This window comes from Mya arenaria, chromosome 3 (genome assembly GCF_026914265.1).
Source record: "Mya arenaria isolate MELC-2E11 chromosome 3, ASM2691426v1".
Taxonomy (NCBI): domain Eukaryota; kingdom Metazoa; phylum Mollusca; class Bivalvia; order Myida; family Myidae; genus Mya; species Mya arenaria.
The window spans coordinates 32,024,294-32,049,531 of record NC_069124.1 but is presented as its reverse complement, the minus strand read 5'-3'; the positions used below and the strand labels follow the sequence as shown (position 1 = coordinate 32,049,531).

Genomic DNA, 25,238 nt, shown 5'->3' with positions numbered 1-25,238 from the left:
TACCTCCGAGAGCGTGTTGCACCCATCCACCGCACCCCCTGTGTGTGAAGACTATGAAGTCCGTTGCTTCTTCCCAACTCCCGGGAGCTATTCCCTTGATTGCCATCCAGTGGTCAGACCGGACTGGTTTTTAAATTGCTCGAAGTTGTCACGAGTGTTCCTCATAACCGATCGGATCACTCTCGTCCTTTTAAAAAATGGCCCAATTCAGAACCAATGAAATTCAAATTGCCTCAAAAGAAAATATAAAAAAGGTAGTCGTCCCCTGAGAAATGTTAAAATAATTGCGTATAAAATTAAGAATAAATGGTGCAGATCCACCGATTTTAAAATATTTTAAATATATAGTTGGTCATAACCTTATCTGGTGATGATGTATGAATTCGGCAAAATAAGGCAATGGCGGTAGATTCAAGATGGCGAAAAACAACATAAACAAAAACAACAATATTGACCTTGCAGTTTGTTTACAAGAGAATAATTTTGGGTTGGATGAATATTTAAAATTTCATGCTAAATCTTTTATTATAAATACGTAGCTTATCTGTATTGAAAATGTGATTCTTGAACTCAATATTTATTCTGCATTTTAAATGAATTTGACCACTTTCAATTTCGTATTATGTGTATTCTTTTTGATGGTATCCTGTTACTGCTTGTTGCGAATAAAAATAGTAACTTATCATCGTGCATTTACCAGGCCTCCGTAAGTGTAACAGAGGTATGGGTGTCGCCATCCAGTACTGTACGTCTGTAGTTGGTTTAAACAGCCGTTTCAGAGTCTTTTGACGTTCTTTTGTTTGGGTATTGCACCATATCTGTAATCTGTAATCTGTAATCTTCAGGCCGTAAATTTAGCTTTCGCTATCGTGGCCCCTCTGGTAAATGTCTTCTTTAGTGGTTTCTCAACTGAGTGCGGTTATGTTAACATAAAAACTTTTTTCTATTCCAATGTTCAATATTAAGCATTGATTTAAACTGGTTTATGGACTTGGCAGAAACAGTCTCTTCACTAAGGGAATTCCAGTACATAATCGATCTCTGACTGAATGAATAAAGTCTTGAATTGTGTTTGCTTTTCTTCTTGACAAATTTGAGATGATGTCCTCTTAGGTCTCCAGACGAAAGAGTGAAGAGATGATCCCATTTTAACTCATCGTGGCCATACACAGACTTATAAATCTGGATCATATCCGCCCTATCTCGTCTATATTCCAGAGTTGGAATTCCTAAGGCTTTTAGTCTTTGCTCATATGACAAGTCCGATACATCTTTAACTAATTTGGTGGCGCGTCTCTGAACATCCTCTAGTCTTTTTATGTCCTTCTTTAGGTATGGAGACCATACACAAGAGCCATATTCTACAATTGGTCTAATAATTGACTTATAAAGGTTGAGAAACATATCTTTGTTCATGAACTCAAAGGATCTCCATATCATTCCAGTAACTCTGTGTGCTTTGGAAGCAATTTCTGTGATGTGTTCTTCAAAAGTTAGCCTCGAATCAAAAATCACACCTAAGTCCTTTTCTGAAGCAACTGACTCGACTTTAACGCAGTTTCCATCAATGTCCTGCATAGTGTATCTAGCACAATCATTATTAGACCCAATGTGCATGACCTTGCATTTGCCTGCATTAAAGCTAAGTTTACTTTCAGTGCTCCAGTTACATAAATTGTCAAGATCCTGCTGTAACTTTTCACATTGTTGAGGATCGCTTATGGCCGAATAAATCTTAGTGTCGTCTGCAAAAATCTTCACTATACCCTCCACCACTTGCGGCAAGTCATTTATAAAGCACAAGAACAGCACCGGTCCCAGCACGCTTCCCTGAGGTACCCCACTGACCACGTTTGACCAAGATGAAACGCATGATCCAATACGAACACTTTGGACACGATGTTGTAAGAATGATTTTATCCATTTATGTACTGTACCACAGATACCAAGATTATTCAGTTTCATAGACAGACGATCATGTGCCACCTTATCGAAAGCTTTACTAAAATCCAAGTAAATCACATCAATTGGGTTACCTTCGTCTATCAGTTGAGTCCATTCGTCTAATATTTCAAGAAGTTGAATTGCACAGGACCTGCCACTTCTAAATCCGTATTGGTCATTGGATAAAAGTTTGTTTTGATTCAAGTGGATCATTAATGCATCACGAACTAGCTTTTCACAAAGTTTGCAAATAATACACGTTAAACTCACTGGCCTATAATTGCTAGGATCCTTTTTACTTCCTTTTTTAAAAATGGGTGTGACAATCGCCTTTTTCCAGTCTTCTGGGACTTCTCCTTCTCTCAAGGATTTACTAAATAGTAAGTACAATGGATAACTGATTAAATCACTTGTTTCACCTAAAACTTTTGGGTGAATATTGTCAGGTCCAGGAGATTTATCTGGCTTCAGAGTTTTAAGCACTTTATCCACATGTTCAGGAGTAATATGTAAATCAATAAGCAGGTTCTGAACATTTATATCCCTTTCAATTGAGTCACTAATAGGGTCTGTTCTCACGAATACACTGCTAAAGAAACCATTTAGTACCTCAGACTTCTCTTCATCTGTCACTGCTGTGGTATTGTCACTCTTGTTAAGATCACCTATTTTGTCCTTTGTCTTCCTTTTAGAATTTACATATCTCCAAAACGACTTTGCATTCGTTTTCACTTCAGAAGCAATTTTCTGTTCGTAATTTCTCTTGGCACTTTTAACTTCTCTAGAACATTCATTTCTTGCCTCTGCATACTTATTATAATTTGTCGTAGATCTAGAATATTTGTATTTCTTCCAAGCTTTGTTTTTCTTTATAGTTGCAAGTTTTGTATTTCTGTCTAACCATAATGGACTGTTACATTTCTTGATACTGGACTTTTTCTTTGGTACATGTTTGTCTACACTGTCACATAAAGTATCTCTGAACACAATCCACATTTCGTTTACACTTTTCCCCTCCATCAAATTGTCCCAGTTTACACTAGAAAGATCTTCTCTGATTTTTTCATAATTACCTTTATAGTATTGAAATCTCTCATTCGTCTCATTATGATTCACGTATGAAGCGTCCAGCTCAAAACTTATCATAGAATGGTCACTACATCCCAGAGGGGAATTAATAGTTATTGTCTCTTGGTTGATAACTGAATCTTCATTTGTAAAAACCAAGTCTAAGCAACTGGGTGCTTGGTTATGTCTAAACCGTGTCTCTGACAAAACGTGTTGGTGTAGAAAATTATCCTGTACACAATCTAAAAATTTGGTTCCCGATGCTCCCTCTGAGTACTTACTTTCACATTTTTTCCAATCAATGTCTTTGTAATTAAAGTCTCCCAATAACACATATTGGTCATATTTTAATGAAACAGAGCTGTTTATCAAGTTAATAAGTTTTTGGTCGTTTTCAACACTTGATGTTGGGCTTCTGTAAATCATACCCAGTAGTACACCAGTCAATTGTAACCACGGTCGGGGCAATAGCGGGGACTTTGACTTTCAGTCAAGCCAAGCGGGGGTAAAATCAACGGCCAGCGGGGACGAACTGCTGGTTAAATTCCCGCCAAATGGCCCTGCGCCCCAGTGCAAGACCATAGGAAAGGACCATTCCCCGCTAGTTTTGGCCCGAAAATAAAACCAACATATTTACCTGGCACTGGGGGGCCACTTGGAAGGTAAAAACACTGCCCATTTTCCCGGCTATCCCCGGTATATCCCCGGACCTGGGAGGGCCGTGGTTACAATTGACTGGTGCATAACTGTTACATAACGAAGGTTCCCCTTACAGGCATTATTGTGGCTAGACCGACACTTCAGGATATATACTTTCAAAAAGTTTGAGTTTTTAATCATTTTGACATTTGTTTCGTAACCCTGTTACACAACAACTTTCAAGTGTATACTTGTCCACCTACATTCCAGTCAACGAGTCTTTTGATGATTTTTTTACTATGGCTGACTCATGAGGTCAACCATCCCAGCAAAAAGTAGCATACGGTCCTTACACAAAGAATCGTGGCGGCCTCAACTTTGAAATTATCTCCATTATAAATTTTTTCTATGTAAATATTATTGCCTACTATTAAACACTTATATATATGTGTCAATTGTTTACCAAGTATCCCGATATCTGTAAATCTGGGACAAATCTGACAGGTTGTGTACATGTACAACAGTAATTGTGACCCAAAATATATTATTTATGTGAAAATAACGACCCTTATAATAAATTAAATCCAGTTTAGATCACTGTCGGGAATATATTGAACAATTGTCATTATCATTCAACATCGATGCATTATTACTATCAATTCTTTTGCCCGGTGTTAAATTGTAGTTCTTATACTATTGCTTGGCATCAAATTTTTGTACAAGCCCTTCTTTATATTCATTAATTATTCAGAATTTGAGCGAGTGACCAGGTGCCTTCAATAACTTGTAAGCTAAAACTGTACCGGGTTGTTAAAATAAGGTGTTTAATTCTATACAGGGATGCTGAGTACCTGCTGGATGGAGGAGCAGACCCAAACAAGATCAGCCAGTTTGTTGGAGCATCGCCAATGCACCTGGCTGCAGGACTGGGGCTAAAAACATTGAGCTTGCTCTTACAGTATGGAGGAGACCCTAATGTCAGGTATATCTTTTTAATTTTTGTTCTCATATAATATTATTTATGTTTAAAATCTTTGGAGATCTAGAAGTACTTGTAAACTGCTTATTGGGCCTGCTTAAATTTTGTATTCATATATAGCAGGGCTTGTTCAAAATGCTGATGCCAAATGCAAGTGTAAGAATTGAGGCTTTTTCAGTCTAATTTTGAACTGTTAATGTCTAATTATTTGGATTGATTGAAAACAAAATATTTGTGTAAAATTGGTTTTATCATAAAGACTTTATGATGTTTATACTTTTAAAAAAGGGATATAAAATTACCATACTGCCAGTGATTTTTGTGTTGCCTTTTACCGCTTTCTAAAGGCTGTTTGCAATTTGCGAAATTTAAAATTTTCCCAATTTGATAAAAACAGTTTCCATCAATGAATAAAAAGGCCAAATCAGTCCCAAGTATTTGCCCCAAAAACTGCTCAATTTGATAAAGGCTATCCAGGGGTCAGTGTTTATTAACACCTCACTGATAATGATCTAAGGAAAGCCGCAAAGTCATAAATACTGCTCCGTATCAAATTCCCAACACATGTTTCTGAGAACAGATTTTTAGCAACAAAATCAGGCTGTACTTGCATTTAATCTTGTCTTTACTGTTCAGAGCATTTCATCTGATTTTGTATATTCTTGAAAATTCAAGTTGAATAATTAATGCCATTATATTTCAAAATAGTTTTATAAACTAAGTTGAGAATAAAATTCTTTTTGTGAGACTATAAAATAATCATAATAACTAACAAAGTTTTGTGTATCTATAAAATAAACATATCATTGTTTGCATTGGATTACAAAGAATATAAACATTAACAGAAGCTTTTGAACACTCATAGCTAATACAGATTCTTTAATTGTGTTATGATACTGTCATATATATGTACATGTATATCCCATCCTTAGCCAAAAACAGAACAGAACACAAATTATTTTGTTTTAAACAATTCATACACATATAGTCAATGAAATACGGCAGGTAAAAAATGAACAAGTATAACGAAACATTTGCTCTGTGTATTTCTTTTTTCTTAATTCAAAAGCCTTATACACAAAAACGGTTGTATTTTGTAACTGAAAACAAGAGAGAATATAAAAACATTGTGATTTCATACAATAAAATATCATTGTACATGTATCTATCTCATATATACAATACACATTGCACACAAATTATGCAATCATGCAGACCATAAGCAAATTATCACTTTATGAACAATAGTGTTGTGCAAATTTCAAGATACTCAATTTCATTAAAATGAATAATAACAATATTTATAAGGAAAGATAAAGGGTTATTTTACACACTTAATCAATATGAATGGTTTTCAACAGAATGCGTACAAACACTGACACAATTTTTTTTTTACATGGAATGACTACTTTTGAATACATACAGTTTGAAGTTAAAATCCAAACCAAACTTCGAAATATATTTCTTGAAAAATAAACAAAATCTCTTTTTCAGCAAACTGAAAATCTTGACAAGACTAGCTCTTTTTCAGCAAAATGTACGAATTTGCTATTATAACAGCCATTTTGGAATGATTAGTATTTTCCAAAAGTTGATTTTTATTCCCTTTTTTTTTCAAATACAGTCTAGAGGATGGCACAACTCCGCTACATGTAGCTGCCATGTGGGGGTTCACAGAATGTGTCAGTATGCTACTTGCTAATGGTGGCGATCCATTCCTCAAGGATCAGGTTTGTTTTTCTCACTTCTATCCTGCTCTGCATTCTTTCAGTTGTAAATGTCTGAGTATGTGTCAAGTGATGCATAAAACAGTCATTCAGGGTTTTCTCTAGGGCCAACAAAATTGAGTCGGTTAGGGTTGCATTTTTTCAAAAACAGGTAGGGTAGGTAGTCTTCTTAACCTTTGACAAACTCACCTATGAAACTGAATAACTTTAGTTAGGATTGACATATCTTGACCAAACTTTGTATGTAGGAAGGAATTAAGAATATCTTTCATGGGATTGTGTTTGGGGGCCCTAGGGTGAAGGTTAAGGTCACTGTAAGTGTTACCAAGAATTGAAATATGATTGAAAATAAATAAATTTAGTTAGGGTTGACATATCTTGACTAAACTTGGTATTTAGGAAGAGTTAATGGACCCCTTTCATGGGATTGTGTTTTGGAATTTGATGCCCATGTATCAAATTGATTATTATTTGACTGTATGCAATAAAGAAGGCCACAGTGCAATTGACCAAGTGTAATTAATTTTTCAGTGTTTAATAAAGAAGAGGAATTATATCTAATTATTAATTGTTAATTATATGTTATTAAATGTCTTTGTATCTGAATACATTCAGGATATTTTTGGGACAATTTCCAGGAAGGTTTGAGTGCGTCTGAGCTGGCCTACAGTTATGGGCATGAGGAGACGGCCCAAACCATCGAGTACTATGTCAAACAGATCATTGACACAGATGAGCCAACTATCACGCCCAAATACTCCATTAAACGTTAGTAGATACATCTTTGTTATATTAGTCTTTAGTTACCGATAACTTACATTTTCAAGTAAATGTAACTATTGAAATATAATTCATATACTAGTAGATGGATTAGAAACTGATAAGCTCACTATCATGTCCCAATACTCAATCAAGCATTAGTAGATAGACAGTGGACAAGCATATTCCTTTACAAGTTACACAATGACATGTTTTTGGGTTGTTTTTTTATAAAACAATTTTAACTCAAATTTGACACCAGAATGAATGAATGAATTCTTAAAATTATAAAAATCATTTTGTTGGTCAAACAGGAGATTTACCGGTAATCTGGAAGTTTTGTTTGGTAACAATTGACCGATAATAAGGCTGAAAAAATAATATGTAATGCTGTTAAGCACAAAGAAATCAATAAAAATATGCAAGTATACACATCGCGAAAGTTCAGAAAAAGTGTTGGTCATTCGGACTGACAGCCTCCGATATTTGTGTATTTTTCAGATTGTACAGGTACCGATTTCGTTATTGAATAATATGCTTCAAAGGATAAGATTTTTGTTTGGAACATTTGAAACTATACTTTGAAACATTCCAATGTTCATGACACAAGTTTATCATTGTAGCGTTTCAAAACATCGCATGATCTATACACATTGAATTTACATTATATGGTAATGTATTGCTATGGGAGACAAATGCTGGATGATGTTTGGCTTGCGACATCTTCAGTGCTCCAGCCAGGATTTGAAAAGGGCAGGGTGCGAGGTTAAAAAGGGCACTTTCATTGAGCCTTGATCAGGCACTTGCAAGGGCCAATGTTGAATTCTTATTGTGTATTTGTTGTAATTACTTTCAATCCTAATAGTTAGTTATGAATACCTTAGCTGTTTTCTTTAATTTAGTGTCAAAACTATTTATATTTATTATTTTCATACTTATTTCTGAAAATTGACTCTGTCAAACAAAAGGGCACAGCAGGGTGTAGTAAAGGGCAGCAGGGTGCTGGAAAAGGGCAGCGGGGTGCCCCACCCTGCTATTTAGGCCCAGCTGGAGCACTGATCTTCACTACTGAACATGACATAGTGTTCATGAGCAAATGTTTATTAACAATAATATTGATTGACGCGATTTTTTATTTAACAAAATATTTTTTTCTTACTTTTAAGCGGTGTTTGATAATTTATAAAGATTAAATCATCATTATGTTTTACATCTGGATGTGAAATGTGAATGTGAAACAGACTGACCCAATTAAAAATTTAGTTGGACAGAGTCAAATTTACCTGACAGGCCTTTAAAACTGATGGTTTTCGAGATGTCTGTTCAACACTCAGCAATTGATGCTAACACTACTGATAGGTAAAATAATACTTCGAGATGTGTCACATGGACAATTTGGTTGATGTATTGAAGTTTTGTTATCGCAAATGTAATTTTAAGGTCCCAAATACTTTCAGACAACATGTTATAAGTTTTCACTGTATTTATAATCCAGGGCTGAGTGTAGAAAGTGCTAAGTCTGATAACTCTGAAGAGGAATCCAGCCCATCCCTGTATGACACGCAAGAACTCCAAGACTACCTGCGGGACTTCACACATCGAAGAAACTCAAGCGTGTATAAGCGTCACTTGCAGAGGCAAGTGGACCAGTACTTCGGTGTGGGGCAGGGCACACACCTCATGGATGTAACTTCACCTGGTTGGTTTTCTGTGAATGATTTGTAATTGTATGTTTTGGTATTTAGAGACTCAAGAGTTATATAATTTGTGGTAAATATGAAAATTAAATTAAATAAATTTTCACTTTTGATTTTTTGTTACTAGTGTCGGCGGCTTTTATAAGGTTTTTTTGTTAGGCTTGAAAAGTATGAATTAAACATTTGGTTTAAGCCGTGAATTTCATTAGCATATAAACAGACGTCCTGCATTTGAAAAATAGAAATATCTGATAAAAAATGAGGTTAAATTGGTAAGTTTTGTTAACATATACATCAACATCGGAATATTCAGTGATAGATTTGTCCAAGAAATTTTAGACATTAGTTTAAAGGCCTATTTTTTGTTCAAATACAAAATAAGAAAACTTTTTTTGTAGTTGACTTTAATAGTTAATTTTATTTGCTAAGGAAGTATTGCCACTCCAGTTTGCTCCAAATTTGAAGCCAGGAAAGCTCCCAAACGCCTTCTAAAAAGCCAGTTGGTGCTAGAGCTGCATCCAAACCCCTCTCTGAAAGTGTCGGCCCTTCAGCTCCCAGGTCAATCACATCCCTGATTATTTCAATGATCACATCATGGCATTGTTATGGCATGTATTTTATAATGCTGGACATAGGAATATCACATAAAAAGTATGAACCATATGATTTCAGTGTACAATATATACACTACTGAAAAAAGATATTTACATCACAGACCACCCGTACATAGAGAGGAAGTCAATCCCAGAGATGACTGAGGAACCCTCAAGCACGGACAGTTCTCTCAAACTTCATCTGAGTGCTTCGGACAATGAGCCCTCCACAGACTGTGACAGCTTTGTTACATGCGATGGTGAGGTAGGGACAAGCAGTATGCAAGCTCTTAAATCTTGATCAATATAATAAGTACCTGATTTAAATGAGCCTGAAAACCCGTTAGTTCTTCTCTGTGTAAACCCTGATCGCTGGACTCTGTGTAAGCCCTGATTGCTGTACTCTGTGTAAACCCTGATAGCTTCATAACCTGCATCAGTAGACAAGCCCTCTACTGATTGTCAGTTTTGATACCTGGACGGAGAGCTAGGAACCCTTAACAGGTTGATACTGGGTACTAAGAAGTGTTACTCTTGCGCAAAGGTAATTCCTTCTGGGATTATAAATGTTAAATAATAGATATTTACAGAATTTGTTGTCTTTATGTTTGAAAACCATATACTGTCTGGTGATTTCAGGACGTAGAGACAGTATTACAGAAGACTGAAGACATTTCCCTGAACAAGTCGTTTGACGAGAGTGATGATGAGAGCTACGATGACTACTCCAGCCATTGTCCAAATACAGTCATCAAGAATCCTACTTATGACAGTCAAAACACTACACCAAGAAACACTGGTTTGTATATGTATTTGACATCAAAGAGGACTTAACAAGAGTTTTACTGGCTCAGTAGAAGTTTATATTATTAATTTTGTTTTATTGGTTGAAGAGTAATGTCCGGCAAAAGGCAGTAGCCGGCTATTGTTAGTTTCTACTTCCATGTATTTTTATGCCCCTGAAGGGTGGGCATATTAAAATTGCACCATTAGAACGTAAGTTTGTTTGTCCAGCTGTGCGTCCTGCTCAATTTCTATAATTTTTCTCAATAGAGCCAAACCTGACCGATATACTATTTACTCATTATCTAGGGGTCAAGGTTGTAAGATGTTCTTTCACAACCAATTGTCATCCTTACTAAATCTAGTTTTAAGAACATGACAAGCTCACTAAAGGAAAAAAAATGTTGTTCTCTCAACTTTCAGACAGAAGTGTTCAAGAGAGGCGGTCAGATGGTGCAGACAGGTCGAAGAAGTATTGTCGCAGAGAGCTGCTACAAGTTCCTGATTCACAGGACCTGCTCACAGGTAGGAGTCATAGTTAATTGATTTAAGCCACACCCTCAGTTTTGGTCGGTATATTCAGAGGTTCTGGTGCCATGTTTATGAAAAGTCGCACGTCTGGATTTAGACTCAGAAAAGCACTTTTATTAAATTTATAAGTATTATTTTGATTCCATTCATTTTACATAAGTAAATGTGGATAATTGTACAATTTGAGCTAGTTATTAAATTTTGCAAATTTCATTATCAAACTCACCTAGAAAGAAAGAACAAAATGAAATAAAGATTTGCAGTCTGAACTCAGACTTGAGACGGTTCGTTATCATGCCCTCTGTAATCATAATCTACAGATTTAAAAATAATAGTATTAAAAAAACTTCAATGCTTGTAAATGATTTTCAAACTTTTCAGACGTGTTTTATAATTAATGACATTCATGCCCCAACTTATAGGCCTTTAATGAAGTAAAAAAATGCAAAAGCATGTATGAGTGTGTAAGACAGATATTAAGTAAAGCTGTCATGAATAACATAAGCCATAAATCTTAGACCCTTAACATTTCTAGTTCAAGACTTTGATTTGTTTAATTAGCTGTGAATGAAATATAGACAGTTTCTTAATAATGTACATCACTTCATGTAAATATTTTTGATACAATTATTAATTCAAAAGATGTCTGTCAGACCTGGGACATGGAGTGCTAAAACAACTCACTGTTAATGATATTTTGACCTGAGCATGATAGCTGTATTGTTTTTATCTGCTTTAATCCTGTTTACTTTTTAAAACTGTGTGTGACACCTGCCATATACTCGTGAAACTTGCTCTCAAACTAGGCCAGCTTGAGTGCACCATTATGCCCAAGACATTAACATGCACATGTTCTCACATTGTTTTAAGTAGGGACAATTGTAGATAATGTTGAGCCTAGGATTCGAACTGCACCCTGGATGGGAGAGAATTTGATACCTTCTAAAAACTCATTGTTTTCATTAGACCTAGGATAGTGTATAAACATTAATTTGTGCTACATGTATGTTTCAGATGGGGATAAATGTGAATACTGTAGCGCTGTAGCAACACACCGGAGCCATGAGGGGAGTTTATGTGACACTTGCTACAAATTGGCTCAGGAACTTGATCAGCTTATGTGCTCTGGTATAAACAAGAGAAAAATGTCTTAGTTTAAATTGTTTGACCCAATTTACCCGGAACAGTACTTTAAGACATGCACTGTCTTTTTGCTTTTGCATGTGATACTTAAAATTACAGAGTTTTTGCCATAATGTACTTAGTGACTTTGATCCTAGTTAATATATACTTTCAGGCCCTTTTCTGCCCATGTCATTTTTCAGAATGTCTGTCCTATTTCCAATGCCAAATATATATAGTTCTTCCAAATTTCAAGAAAAAAATCCCAAATGAGATGAAATTGTTATCACAAAAAGCCTTGTTTCTTGACAAGCACCATGCTCCTTATAGAAGGCGCAGAGTTTTAGTGCAGATGGAATTCATTCCGAACTTTTGTACATTTACAATATTAAATGCATTGATCAGCATGTTTGGGTAACATTTAAGGTTAAATACACTAATTTCAAAGAGAAATGTTGCCCAAAATGATGATTTTGTTCATGATTCTTATTCCCAATATTGCTAATTATAACATGACTCTAAAAATCTCAATTTTTGCAGGAACTTAATTTAAAAAGGCATGAAATCTCTTCCGAAAATAGGTTAACCCGAAAATAGGTTAACTGGGTATTACTCATTGTGCAGAACATTTTTCTTAGAAAACCAAATTAATCATTTATAACACTTATTTCAGGTGATTGTGGGGACCTTCCTGACCTGATGACGTCTGTGTTCAACCATGAATCTACAATCTCTAATAGTGAGGCTGGTCTCAGTAGAAAACAGGGTGAGAAAACACCAGCTTACAGGTTTGCTGAAAAAGTCTCTGAGAGGGACAAGAATAAATCTGATAGAAACTGTGCAAGACAGAGTTCTCAAAGTGGTAAACTAAGGAGAGTATTTGAGGAAGACGAATGGAATGTAGATAAATATGAATGGAAACAAAAGCAAGAAAGTGCTCAAAATCATGGAGAAAGTGCTCAAAATCAAGGACAATCCTATTACATCAGTGCAGGCAGAAGTGTATCTCAAGATTGTTTGCCAGATCATTCTCAGGGATCATCAACCAAAAATAATCATCATTTGTCACCAAAGAAAAGCTCATATTCAAGTAGATTTCTGAATGACAATCATAAGCCGGAGAGAATACCAAAAACTCAGGAAAACAAAGCAGTACCAAAGATGAAAAATTCTACACTTATTAATACAAATGGCAGAAGATCAGAGATACAGACTAGCAAAGACTCTGTTAATGATTTATATTCTAAGATGAACCGGCTAAGTATTGACCTTCAGTCCGGAGATGGAATGTTTGGACAAAGTACATTGACTCATGTGACAGAATTGGACGATTTTAGCGATTCCATACTCACTAATGATGAAAGCTTTTTTGATAGGAATATAGATTCTAGGAATATGCAGATCAGTAAGAAAGAATTCCATGCCAGCGATATTAGCTCGTTGAGTGAAGATACTGTTGGTGGCGAGAATGGTAAGATTTCAAGACTGAGACCATCCGAAGATGTCGTTCAAAGCAGATTTCATCCCAGTGATATAAGTTCATTGAGCACTGAAACAGCAAAAAGTTCAGATACCCTGTCAATTAAAGATTTGGGATTTTTGGATGATTACTCACCAACTGCCAATTTAAATGATAGAGAATTTTTAACAGAAGTGGACATGAATGATAATGATAGGAGGTCCAAAAAGGCGGTAGGAAACAACCAAAAGCTGAGTCCAAATATGGATGAGTTGTGGTCTCAAGTTCGAGCTTGCAAGCATGCAAAACAGCAAGTGAAAGACAAGAATAATGTTTTGGATATAGCTTTTTATGGACGCGAATCTGCGTCTACTGCCTGTGGTAGTGTAAATAGCAACGCTTCAACTGTAGACTATATTTACACAGACAAGGAAAACGGCATAACGCTGATAGAGCGCCATCTACCGTCCCTCTGCGGAAGTCAGGGAAGTCGGAAGTCCCTTGATAGTGTAGCAAGTGGAATGACTGTGGGAAGCGATGCAAGACTTCCTGGTCACGTTCCGACCTCTGCGAGGGGTTCGTTTGATTCTCAGGCCACTGAGGTATATAGTTGGAGAGATAACGCAATGATTATACTCTCTGATGACAGTTGTGCTGCCTCGCAGGAGTCAGATGAGCAACCCATCTCACAGGAACTGCTGTCTCTTGATAATGAGGCTGTCAGGTAAACAAATAAATAACGGTAATAAAAAAACAAGCTGGTGGTTTGTTATGAATAAATCTCATATACAAAGATGAAAAATTTAAACATAACTGTAATGTATTAAAACATTTATATATGGAGTTTGACAATCCTTAAAAAAACAAATCATTGTTTATACTTTACATGTATTTTTTTATTTTCCTAGAAAGATATTATGCAAGGTCAGGAAATATTTATTTTTTACTTCATGTGGTCAGATTACCTGGATCGTAAACATAAATTCAGGCTGTATCTCACTTTGTTTAACTCTTACGCTTACCACTTAATATGAAAATTAACTAAGGGTATTCAATATTCAGGTCAAGACTGTGTAGCCATGGAGATGACCCTGGCCCTGTTACCATAACAACAAGACAGCAATATCTACGGAGACTCAGTCAGATAGAGAAGGACCCAGACAAAAAAGTTCTGACAAAAAGAAAACCAGGTATGAAGAATAATCAATCACATATGGAAAATAATTCTAAACAATATCTATGGCTTTGAAGTTGTGTTAGACTGATCCATTATAAAAAGAGGGATAAGATATACTTATATTGACAGTGAAAATAAAAAACCTTAAAGTGACAATCTTATTCAAAATCAATACATATACACATGTTTAACAAACATGAATTTTGAGTGATAAACCTTTAACTTCTTCCTAGATAATGCATTAATGGAAAATATTAATTACTGATAATTATATGGTAACCATGTTGTTATAAGATGAAAACGCAAAAATATTAAATGATTGGTGAGTGATAAAATATTAACTCTGATCTACTATCGTCTCATTAGGCAGAAATACCGTGTTTTCTGCACATTTCTTTCAAATTAAGCTCCTTATCCTTCGTAAGACCCATTGATTTCAACATTTATTTATCCGATTTGGTATATTAAAACAATTGTATTAATTGTGGTAAATCTTATTTGGGAGTAAAAGTGCATCTTTAAGTCATTGACAATACTTTGTCACTGTAAATGGGCTGGTATTCATAAAACATCTCAGGTCATTTCCTAGCTTAAGTCGTTTTCCTAGATTAAGTTTCTCACTGGTCATATGATATAATAATATAAGAATATCAGAAATACTTTATTGACATTGATTTTATTGAATATACATACTTTTATTTCAAAAACATTTTTGATTTGACTATGAAAAATTTAAGAAATATTGACGTGATATATGAGTAATGGGCCAGGTCTCCTGCACAAGGTTTCCTCTGCAAGACTAACAGTCTAGATCATTTTTGAGAAGGATTTTAGTTAATTCATCAGATTAGGTATCCATGCACTATTTTTTTATTTACAAAATATCCATTTAACGGCTAATTGTTTGTTTGATTTACAACTTGCGAAGTTCTGGTTAAGTTTAGTTTACAATTATTTATTTTAAAACCATTAGGAAACAAGTAATAACAATGCTTTATTAATTGCTTTGGCATGATATTACACGAGTGTGGGGCAAACTAAAAACCTTGCATGCTCTCAGTTGGGAATCAAACCCTGGACGCCTTGTTGTGACTGTTCTAGTCAATTTTGCAAAAAGTTTGCTTCAGGTAGGACATCAATATGTTGAATACCAACACCTTCTTTTATTCTTTGCTGAACAGAATACTCAGCCGAACTACGACAAGCCCTATCTGGGTTACAAGATATGACGGGCCTTCGGGATCTTGAAGAGCGAACATTTACTGCATTCCAAAACCCAGACCCTGCGCGACGATGGCGGGAGGGCACGCTTAAGTCATCATTCAATTATCTGCTGTTGGATCCTCGGATAACACAAAATCTGCCTAACAGGGCCTGTAATATGGGTAGGGTGTAATTTATCATGTCTGTTTTGATTCATTCGAGTTAAATGAATGGGAAAAGACTACTTGAGAACAGTTTTGTCAACTTATGTGCCATTTTCTGTTACTGAAATTGTGTGGTCAAAAACGGCAAAAAAAGGCAAATTGTTGGTTTTTAGAAGCCTTGGTCTTGTCTTGCCTTGTCTTACCTGGGGGCTTCCATTAAGAATTTGAAACTGGAAGTATGAAGTTCCTAACCATCAATATTGTAAGTTTTTCACTGAAATTTGGAAGTTAAGTCCCCCAAATAAAATAAATGTTTCTACTATTTTTTCAACTAGTATGTTAAAAATAAAATATTTTCAACCATAACTTCCAAAATTCACAGATTTAGATTATAATGATTAATTTTACTTCAAGACTGAATGAAATTGTGACCCACATAAAATTAATATTGACACAAGGAATTGATATTTTGAACTTCCAAGCTTTCAACATTGGATGTTTTCGTAAAAATATTGGATGTTTTTTGTACTTCCAGGGAATCATTTTTGGGAGTTTTGACCCATTTCTAGGGAGTAATATACTTCCAAACTTCCTTTAATGGAAGCCCTGTTTAAACCTTTTTTTTGCAATATAATGTATGACTTCTGCTATGAGTCCTAAATGAATTATTGAGTTCTAGCACAACCAGATGTAAGTAAAGGAAGGCCCTTCCTTTGTAGAAAAATATAAAGCTGGAAGATAATATAGACACTGAGTAGATATGTGTACCGTAGTGCTTGAAAAGTTTTAAAAATAGTGTCAGCTGAAAAGTGTGTATGTAATGATTTAACCCATAACAAATCTCATTCCCATTTGAAAAATTCCACCTTTATTAATCTTAAAATAAGGGATTCATAAATTCCCTAATATGTTGAAAACATTATCTTGTAATTTTATAGCGTATTTAATTTGTCTATTCACATGCTCATTAAATTATTTCGTGGCTGGTTCTGGCTTAGGATATATTAGGGACTGGGATATCCCAGGCCTAGTTTGAAGGATAATTAAATTTAGTCTAGCTTTTTGATTAATTTGTTTGTGCAAAGAAGTTATAATTGTGCTGAAGATTAAACTTTATTAAAGATAGCTCTATTTAAGTTTATTTTATCTGAAAAAAAAAACAACAGTTATTTCTTCTGCTCAGTTCTAAACACCTATTAACGATATCCCACAGTTCTATAAAAATACCTGCTTCTCTCATTCCAGATGAACTTGACGTATTTAGGACATTCATATCAGCGACTGTATACATTGGAAAAGGCAAGCGAGCTCGTCCGTACTCCCACCTTTATGAGGCCATCAAACAACAGAAGAAACAAACTAACAAGGTAAACAGGGTGTGGCTGACATGATTTTAAGCTTTTTGTTTGCTTCAATTTTCAGTGATATGATTTGTCGGCAGATTCACAGATTTCGATATTTGAAGTCAGGAGAGCCCTCAAAAAGGGAGTTTAAAAAGCTAGTTCTGCTACTGCAGCAGAGTGCTTCACCCCCTTTTATCCACATTCAGTGCACTCCCCAACCTTTTGCCGAAATAGTTTATGCTCTTCAGCTTTTAGGACCAATCACTTTTGTCCGTGTCAGTGTCAGCTTGCACATGTATTTAAGTTGGCAAGCACTTTTATAGGGATTCTGGCTTGTTCACCCTAAATTCTAAATTCAATGACTGTCAGTCAGGTGTCCCAAGTTCATGACCTTTTGGGGTGTGGTTGATGTTTATTGTTATACAATTACATGTAATATAAATATATATATATATGTAATATAAATATACTGCTTTAAGAGCATACTTCCATGATTTGACCAATTTACTTTTGTACTTTGCAGGCCACTGGCAAGCCTTGAAGGTGTCTCATATTATAGACATCTGGGTGTTTGTGTTGTCAAGGGGCTGTCTTATGACATTGCTTCTAGTTTTTACTGGTACTTACTTGACTCAGTTATGTTCTGTGTATTTGCAGGTCAATGAAAAGGTGACTCGGATCCTGGACATTTGGGGCAGTGGTCAGGGGGTTGTGTCTCTTCACTGCTACCAGAGTGTTATACCCGTGGAGGCTTACACACGGGAGGCTGCCATGGTTGATGCTATAGGTGACTTTCTTAATCATACATCTTTTAGTAGATGTTTAATTATTTGGGATAATAGAGTTAAGGATTAGTCCTAAAGCCAGGATTGAAAGCTTTGGTACAGGTGCAGGTTGTTTTTTTCAAGGCCATTTCTAAGGCCGATATTAGGGTATGTTTCCAATTCTTAAAAATATATATTTACTTATATCTTGAAATCAGAAAATCTAAAATGAAATGTAGTTTTCTTGAAATGTTCTTGACCATTAATATATGGTTGAATATATCATATAAGTCTATTCATCTTTCATAGTTATCTTCGAAAAAAAATCCCAAAATTTGTAAAATACAATTCAAAATTCCCAATTCCAAGGGTAAAGGTCATTTCTCAAAATACTGATAAAAAAACAGAGTTGTAAGTTTTTGTTTTAAGCATTATTTGAGCAATATAATATTTGATTATTGAAATTTATGTTACACTTAACATACTCTTTCTCCAAGCTGTCTCAGTTGTATTTGTACAGTTTATTTGATAAAAAAAAGAGATACTTACAGCAAAAAATCAGAACTCTAGTTTATGATACTATACATGCTTTTCAATATTAAATTTTGAAAACTTTTCAGGGATGTGATTGGTTCACAGATTTCTGTGGATTTCTGCAGATCTAATGGCTCCAGGAACTGATTTAAAAACCATTTAATGGTTGATTTTGGTTGTTCCTTTATTGGTTGTTAGTATTGAAACTCCAGTTTGAATCAAATTTTAAGCCTGAAAAGCTAGTTTTGCTTCTGCTGCAGGATGCTTCACCCTCTTTACCCCCATTGGGGTCCTTAAGCTCACAGCAAACCTATTGCCAAAATGGTTTCAGCTGACAAGTCAATCACATCCCTACTTTTAGATTTAAGTCATCATACTTTTTTAGCCTACCTTAACATTTGTATTCTAGTAATATGATTGTACAATATCAGTACATTACTTTCAGGTCTTGACCACCTGACAAACAAGAAACGTGGCGACTACTACGGAGTGTCTGCCACCTACAGTATGAAAATGCGGCGGACCCTGGGAGTGTATCTCCTCAAAAAGGCTCTGCAGATCTTCCTGGCAGAGGGGGAGAGGCAGATATCACCAGTGGACATACTTAAACCAATAACTTGAATTCCTCAAGGCTGCGGAAGTTTTGGATGGAACTTTGTCTCATTTTGAAAATGTGGTGTGTACCTCCTTACGAAGGGTCTACATATTTTCCTGGCGGAGGCAGAGAGGCAGATAATCACGCGTGGATATTATAAACCTATAACATGAAACCCTTTACGGAATAAGTTTGGCATGAAATTTTGCAATATTTTGACGCATTCTGAGAATCTGGGGTGTACCTCCTTGAGAAGGGTCTACAAATCTTCTTGCACAGGGGGAGAGGCAGATATCACCAGTGGACATACTTAAGCCTTGAAGTTAAACCTATAACTTGAAACCCATTACCTCGATAAGTTTTGCATGACATATACAATATTTTTGATTCGTTTTGAGAATCTTGAGGGAATCTGCTTTATGAAGGTTCTACATATTTTCTTGCGGAGGGTGAGATGCAGATATCACCTGTGGACATATATAACCCTACAGGTTGAGAGTTGACACCCGGGGCAAAGAAAACACCATGCTTTACACAAGTTGTGTTTTTACAGAACCTGTGGTTAATTGAAGACTTGAATTTGTCCAACAAAAAAAAGTCCCCCAGATTTTCCCTGCTCCGAGGCAGAGCAAAAACCTTGCTGCTATTTAACACATTTCAAAGGAGAGATAAACTACGCAAACTTTTCCTTGAAAAGGATATTTATACTTATGCTACGCAAAGTCAGCTACTTACATAAAACAAAAGTTGCTCAATATATTTTACTGTTTCAGTATTGCTTGGTCTTAATGCAATATGACATTGTTTCATTCAATGAGGTAAAAATAAGAAAAAAAAATGCCTGGTAAGTAACTTTATGCAGCTATACATATATATATATTTTTTGTGTTATTGTTGCAAACATAACAAAGTGTTTGAATGATATGGCAACAAACAATGATATGGCTTGAAACAACAGACATGAAATAGTTAGTGCTACTGTACGTGATATTCTCATGCATGTACATGTTTGTTTATTAATATTTGCATTTGTTAATGAGTTTTAAATGTTCAATGTATAGTATTCTATTAATTGATTTCATGAAAAAGCATTGTTGATTGTGACTGTCTTATTAAGATTAAGTTTGTTTTTGAGATTGTTATTTTGTTTTAAGGATAAAGTTAATAAGGTATTATCATAACACTAGTGTCATCATTGTGGCAGAGTCATACAAAGCAATTGGCAGAGTTATATGCTAAAGCAATTGGCATAGTCATACAAAGCAATTGGCAGAGTTATGCTAAAGCAATTGGCATAGTCATACAAAGCAATTGGCAGAGTTATGCAAAAGCAATTGGCATAGTCATACAAAGCAATTGGCAGAGTTATGCTAAAGCAATTGGCATAGTCATACAAAGCAATTGGCAGGAACAAACAAAGCAATTGGCAGGAAAAAACAAAGCAATTGGCGAAGTCTTGATAATAATTCAAATAGAATTCAAGACATTTACCAGTGTTCGACACTAACGGGGTCCCGGGATCCCGAGGACACCAATTTTTCAGGAGGGACACCTGAACTTCAAAGTCCGGTATTCCGTCGGGACACTTAAATTTTTGACTGATAAACGCTAAATATCAATAAATAAGTAGCATTTAATTAATTTATTACCTAAATTTGGGCTCCCCTAAATTTCTTGACAGCACATGTCAAAACAATTTTATTAATTATCGGACTCATCAAAGCGAAAGTATAGCTGACTATTTGACTATAGTTACGTCATGAATCTATAAATAAACAGTCATTTCACAAGGCGCATGCAGGTAAACGCTTCCATTTTGTTGTTTACATTTTAAACAATGTCAGAGCTGACAGAGATTTATTATCGGTAAAATACTTATGTGGAATTGTTTTGCTTATGTGTCAGAACCGCCCAAAAAGATGCCAACTCTGGTGATAGCTTTTATGTAATATGATACGACCTTTGAGTATTTACAGTAACATTTACGACACAAAAGAACAGCATCCTATATTCAGCATTCTTTGTTAATTGGCATTCAACTTATCAATATTCTTTGTTAATTTTAAAGACATATATTTTATGCTTTGATAAAAAAAAAAAAAAATAGAAATAAAATTTGCAGGGTTTTATTTATTAATTCAATCAATTTATAAAATTTTATGACTTTTTGGCGCGAAAATTAACATGTATACACAATTTTTGGTCGTCTGCTCGTCCAGTATGCACTACGACTGTTGGGCAGTCTGATTGATTTATCAACAGCTCTACTAAATATTGATTGGAGTTTTCACAAGCCAGATGTAATATTCCTACAGTTTCTTAATGAAAAGCACCGACATTTGACAAGACTCTGAACCATGATGTATTTTACGCGTATTTTCCAAAAATCTTAAACATCAAGTTTTTGTTTACATTGTATCCATCTCTGTTTTTGAAAACAAAAGGGACTTAGACATTCTCCCGCTTTTGAACCCAATCTACCAACTTAGAGACCAAAATATACCTCACTGCCATTCAGTGCTACTAACCTGTCATTACATGCTGCTGAAAACATGTATAATATGGTGGTGTATACTTGCATTACAAATTGAAAAGTAAAAGGATGTTGAATATAATATTAAAACAGGCTCAACAATGAAAATAATGTAAAAAGTGGAAGGGACTCCTAATTTCAGGAAGGGACACCTGATTTCAAATGTTAGTGTCCCTTTGGGATCCCTTGGAAAAATGGTTAGTGTCGACCCCTGCATTTACACAAAATTGTGCGCATGTTTTACCATTGACAGTACACAATGTTGAAAGGGCCATCGTGTTATATTTAATCTGTCAAGGTATGCTCCTTAGTATACTGAGGAAATGGACACGCTTTGCCATTTAAAGATGCCCTTGTTAGTCTCATAATTATTGTCCACAACTTATTGTTTATTCACATCTCATGTGGTTGCAATTTAAAATGCTTCGGCATTGATTAAAACACATTTTCAAAGATCATTTCTTAAAGTTCACAGATTCTCTGAACTGGTACAGAGAAAATGTACTGAGAATTTGTACAGTGTATTATCATAGTACAAGCATTTTGTACTGTTAAACTTTTGATGACTCATTTTTACATTTATTTTCCTGTCAGAGTTTATATGACAAAACCCATAATTTATTTGATCTTCATAAGCAAATGTCTTAAATTTCAAATTAAATTTCAAGTATATTGTAGCATATCATTGTTTTTTTGTAAATTGAAGATTGTACGAGAACTCTGAGGGCTTTAAGGATGTTCAGTTTGTACATGTTTGTATACAAAGTAAAGTGCTCTGATAGTAACATTTTATGACTTTGTCGAGTGTTCTGATTAAGAATGTGATTGTAGTTTTATTCATTTCTTTTATCTTTGCATGATACATAGTTAAATCAGATACCAGTATACCAATGTAATTTTTACTACTTGCAGTGACATGTTCACTAAAATTGTAACTTAAGCAGTGTTTTAGCCAGGTTTTCAGCCAGGTACCTTGATAAACATACCTAGTTTTTTATACATAGTATGTATGCACTGTGCTGTCTGTGGAGTTTTGTGCTGTTCTTCCATGTTTCTTGTTTGTGAATTTTTGTTTTTATGTTATATGTCATTGGCGTTTGCCCAGTGCCATTAGACCAGGTTTATGTTTAAACTTTTTGCAACTTGTTTGTTTATGTAGCTTTTCGCATAAATATTCAAAAGGGCAGAGAGCTGCAAAAATGTCAGAAAAGGGCACACTGTGTCTGGCAGTGAAGAATTTGAACATATTGAATGTCATCAAACAATAGTAGGAATCGTGCTTAATTGAAGTAACAAATATTTCAAGACATAGTGTGAATGACTTTATTGTTATATTTTAAGTTTTAATTAAAACAAAAGAAATTTTTGATTATCGTAAGCATTTGATTCTATGAAGGCAGAGGGTACACATGCTGATCTCCTTGAGGGCTGAAGGGTGCTACCAAAAAAGATCAGTGTGTAGTACCCTCCCATTACTCTAGCTAAAACCCTGCTTAAGCCATATTTCATTAATGATAGTTAGTTGTAGAAATTCTGACAAATAGTTCCTTTATAATGATATTTAAAAGCATTTCTGATAAAAAAAAATACACAATATAAATACATGTGTACTTGTTTGTCATTTTGTTTTTTTGTAAGGCATGTATGTATTTTGATATTTTTGTGTTTGATTGTATTGTACTTGCTTCTGTGATTATATTAGGGATGTGTGATATTATCAATAAGTTGTTTTGAGCAGCACAAGCGTATTGAAATGCATTGACTAAATTTCAATGTATTCTTGTTTTATTCATACTATACAGTAATTGTATTGTGCTTTAAAAAGTTGAACAAATAACCAATTTCCACTCAACAATTATAATTAATATTATATATGTTTATTCATAATAGTCTGGGATGTAACATTTCTGCAGATTTACGCATTTAAGGAACCAAAAATAAAAATTAAGATATTTTTTTAACAAGATGGTTGTTACTGATTTGATGTAAGTGTTGAGGATCCTGTTTGCATCAAATATGAAGCCAGGAGAGCCCTATGAAGAGATTCTAAACATTCAGTTTTACAATGTACTACTGCAGCTCAGGAGGGAGCCTGGGCTCACAGACCCCTTGCTGAAATGGGTTCAGTCCTTCAGCTGATAGATCAATTGCATTGCTGATAGTGTATGATAGTGCTTGTTTTATTCTTTTGTCAAAATTGCATCTATAGGCGTAAAAATGCCAAGTTAGTTAAAGACAAATAATAATATTTTAATCATTATTACTCATTACAAAGAGGAAATAGTATGACCAAGAGAGAAATAATGATTAAAAGAAGATAGTATTTCATAAAGTACTCACAAAAGTCTGCCGAGCCCTAATAGGTATAGAAAAATATCTTATAAACTTTTAAGAAAGCCTTGGCCCAGACTTTTTTTTGCAGGTCAGTGAACTGATAGTTATGGTGGCATATTCCTGCCGCGCATTGTTTCGTGTTACCCACTGAATTTTCTTAATGAATTTCTTGCTATCTAGTTAATATTCGTGAAACGTTTTCGGTTAGATAAATATCACAAAATTAAAAACGGACTTGAAAGTGCCCAGAACTGCCACCTGTTACCTGTCCATGCTGTACAACACTTTCAGTTTATCAAGTTATGTTTTGCAAATTCCACTTAGTAAGTATCATAATAACAGGTTAACTAGATATGATATGTGTTGTCAGTCATCTATTTATAGATTTATACAACTGGTAAGAAAATGATGTGGAAATTAAGTGGTTAACACGAAGCGAGCGAACGATATCAGGTTATCTTATGGCAGCAATATGCCACCATGGACAGCTGTGCATGAACTATGCTGACTTAATGATCAAGGAATAATTAATGCGTGGTGGCAAAGAACATATTCAAGTCTGGTTCAAATTTATTCGGTGCAATAACATAAAAAAATATTTTGTTTTAGAAGGCTAGATAGAACTAGAAATTGTTTTGTTTTAAATAGTGCAGGAGAATACACTTTCTTTTATTTCTTAATTGTGCAATATATTGTTTTTTAAAAGAGTAACTAATAGTTTTAGCGATCAGTTGTTTTATTCTGATTTTTAAAACATTTATTATACCACCGGTAATATGTAAAGATTGTTTTAATGAAGATGCCAAAATTGTTGAATGATAAAATTATTATAAAATTATTATAAAATGACGATAAAAAATGATAATAAAAATGATAAAAAATACTTGTATTATTCAATTTTAAAGGTGCACAATATAGGCTGAAGCAGAAATTTTCTTTTTTTTAAATTTTAATGCATTATCATGTTTTATTTATTTGACTTTAGTGAACAAAACAAAAAAGGCATATGACTTTTTTAATGGGTACAGATAAAAAATATTAGCAGTATATGGAGAGTTTGTGGATACGTAGCTGTTAATTGAAAAAACAACATTTATAAAGGTTTGTATTTTTTAATCTGTACTAAATCCTATGCCTTTTTCAGGTTTAATCATTTAGTTAAATGAGTCAAACATGAAAATGCATAAAAATTGAAAAAATACTTTTTGCATCGACCTATATTGTGCGCCTTTAAGTGTATAAGTTTGTCTTTCCTTTATCCAGAAAGAAGTGTTATTATGTCCTTGCATA

The 25,238-nt window shown here is 34.6% G+C and overlaps 1 protein-coding gene across 1 annotated transcript; it reads left to right on the top strand.

The window, feature by feature from the left end:
* Positions 1 to 411: 411 nt before the first annotated feature.
* LOC128229169 (uncharacterized) lies at positions 412 to 24,802 on the top strand. The gene is made up of 15 exons (XM_052940895.1): positions 412 to 487; positions 4,490 to 4,633; positions 6,255 to 6,360; positions 6,996 to 7,125; positions 8,612 to 8,815; positions 9,529 to 9,671; positions 10,046 to 10,205; positions 10,613 to 10,714; positions 11,735 to 11,848; positions 12,516 to 14,025; positions 14,364 to 14,491; positions 15,660 to 15,863; positions 17,091 to 17,212; positions 17,846 to 17,975; positions 18,932 to 24,802. Exons 1-15 carry the CDS (start codon positions 417 to 419, stop codon positions 19,105 to 19,107), a joined length of 3,444 nt encoding a protein of 1,147 aa, XP_052796855.1. The 5' UTR covers positions 412 to 416; the 3' UTR covers positions 19,108 to 24,802.
* Positions 24,803 to 25,238: the final 436 nt, after the last annotated feature.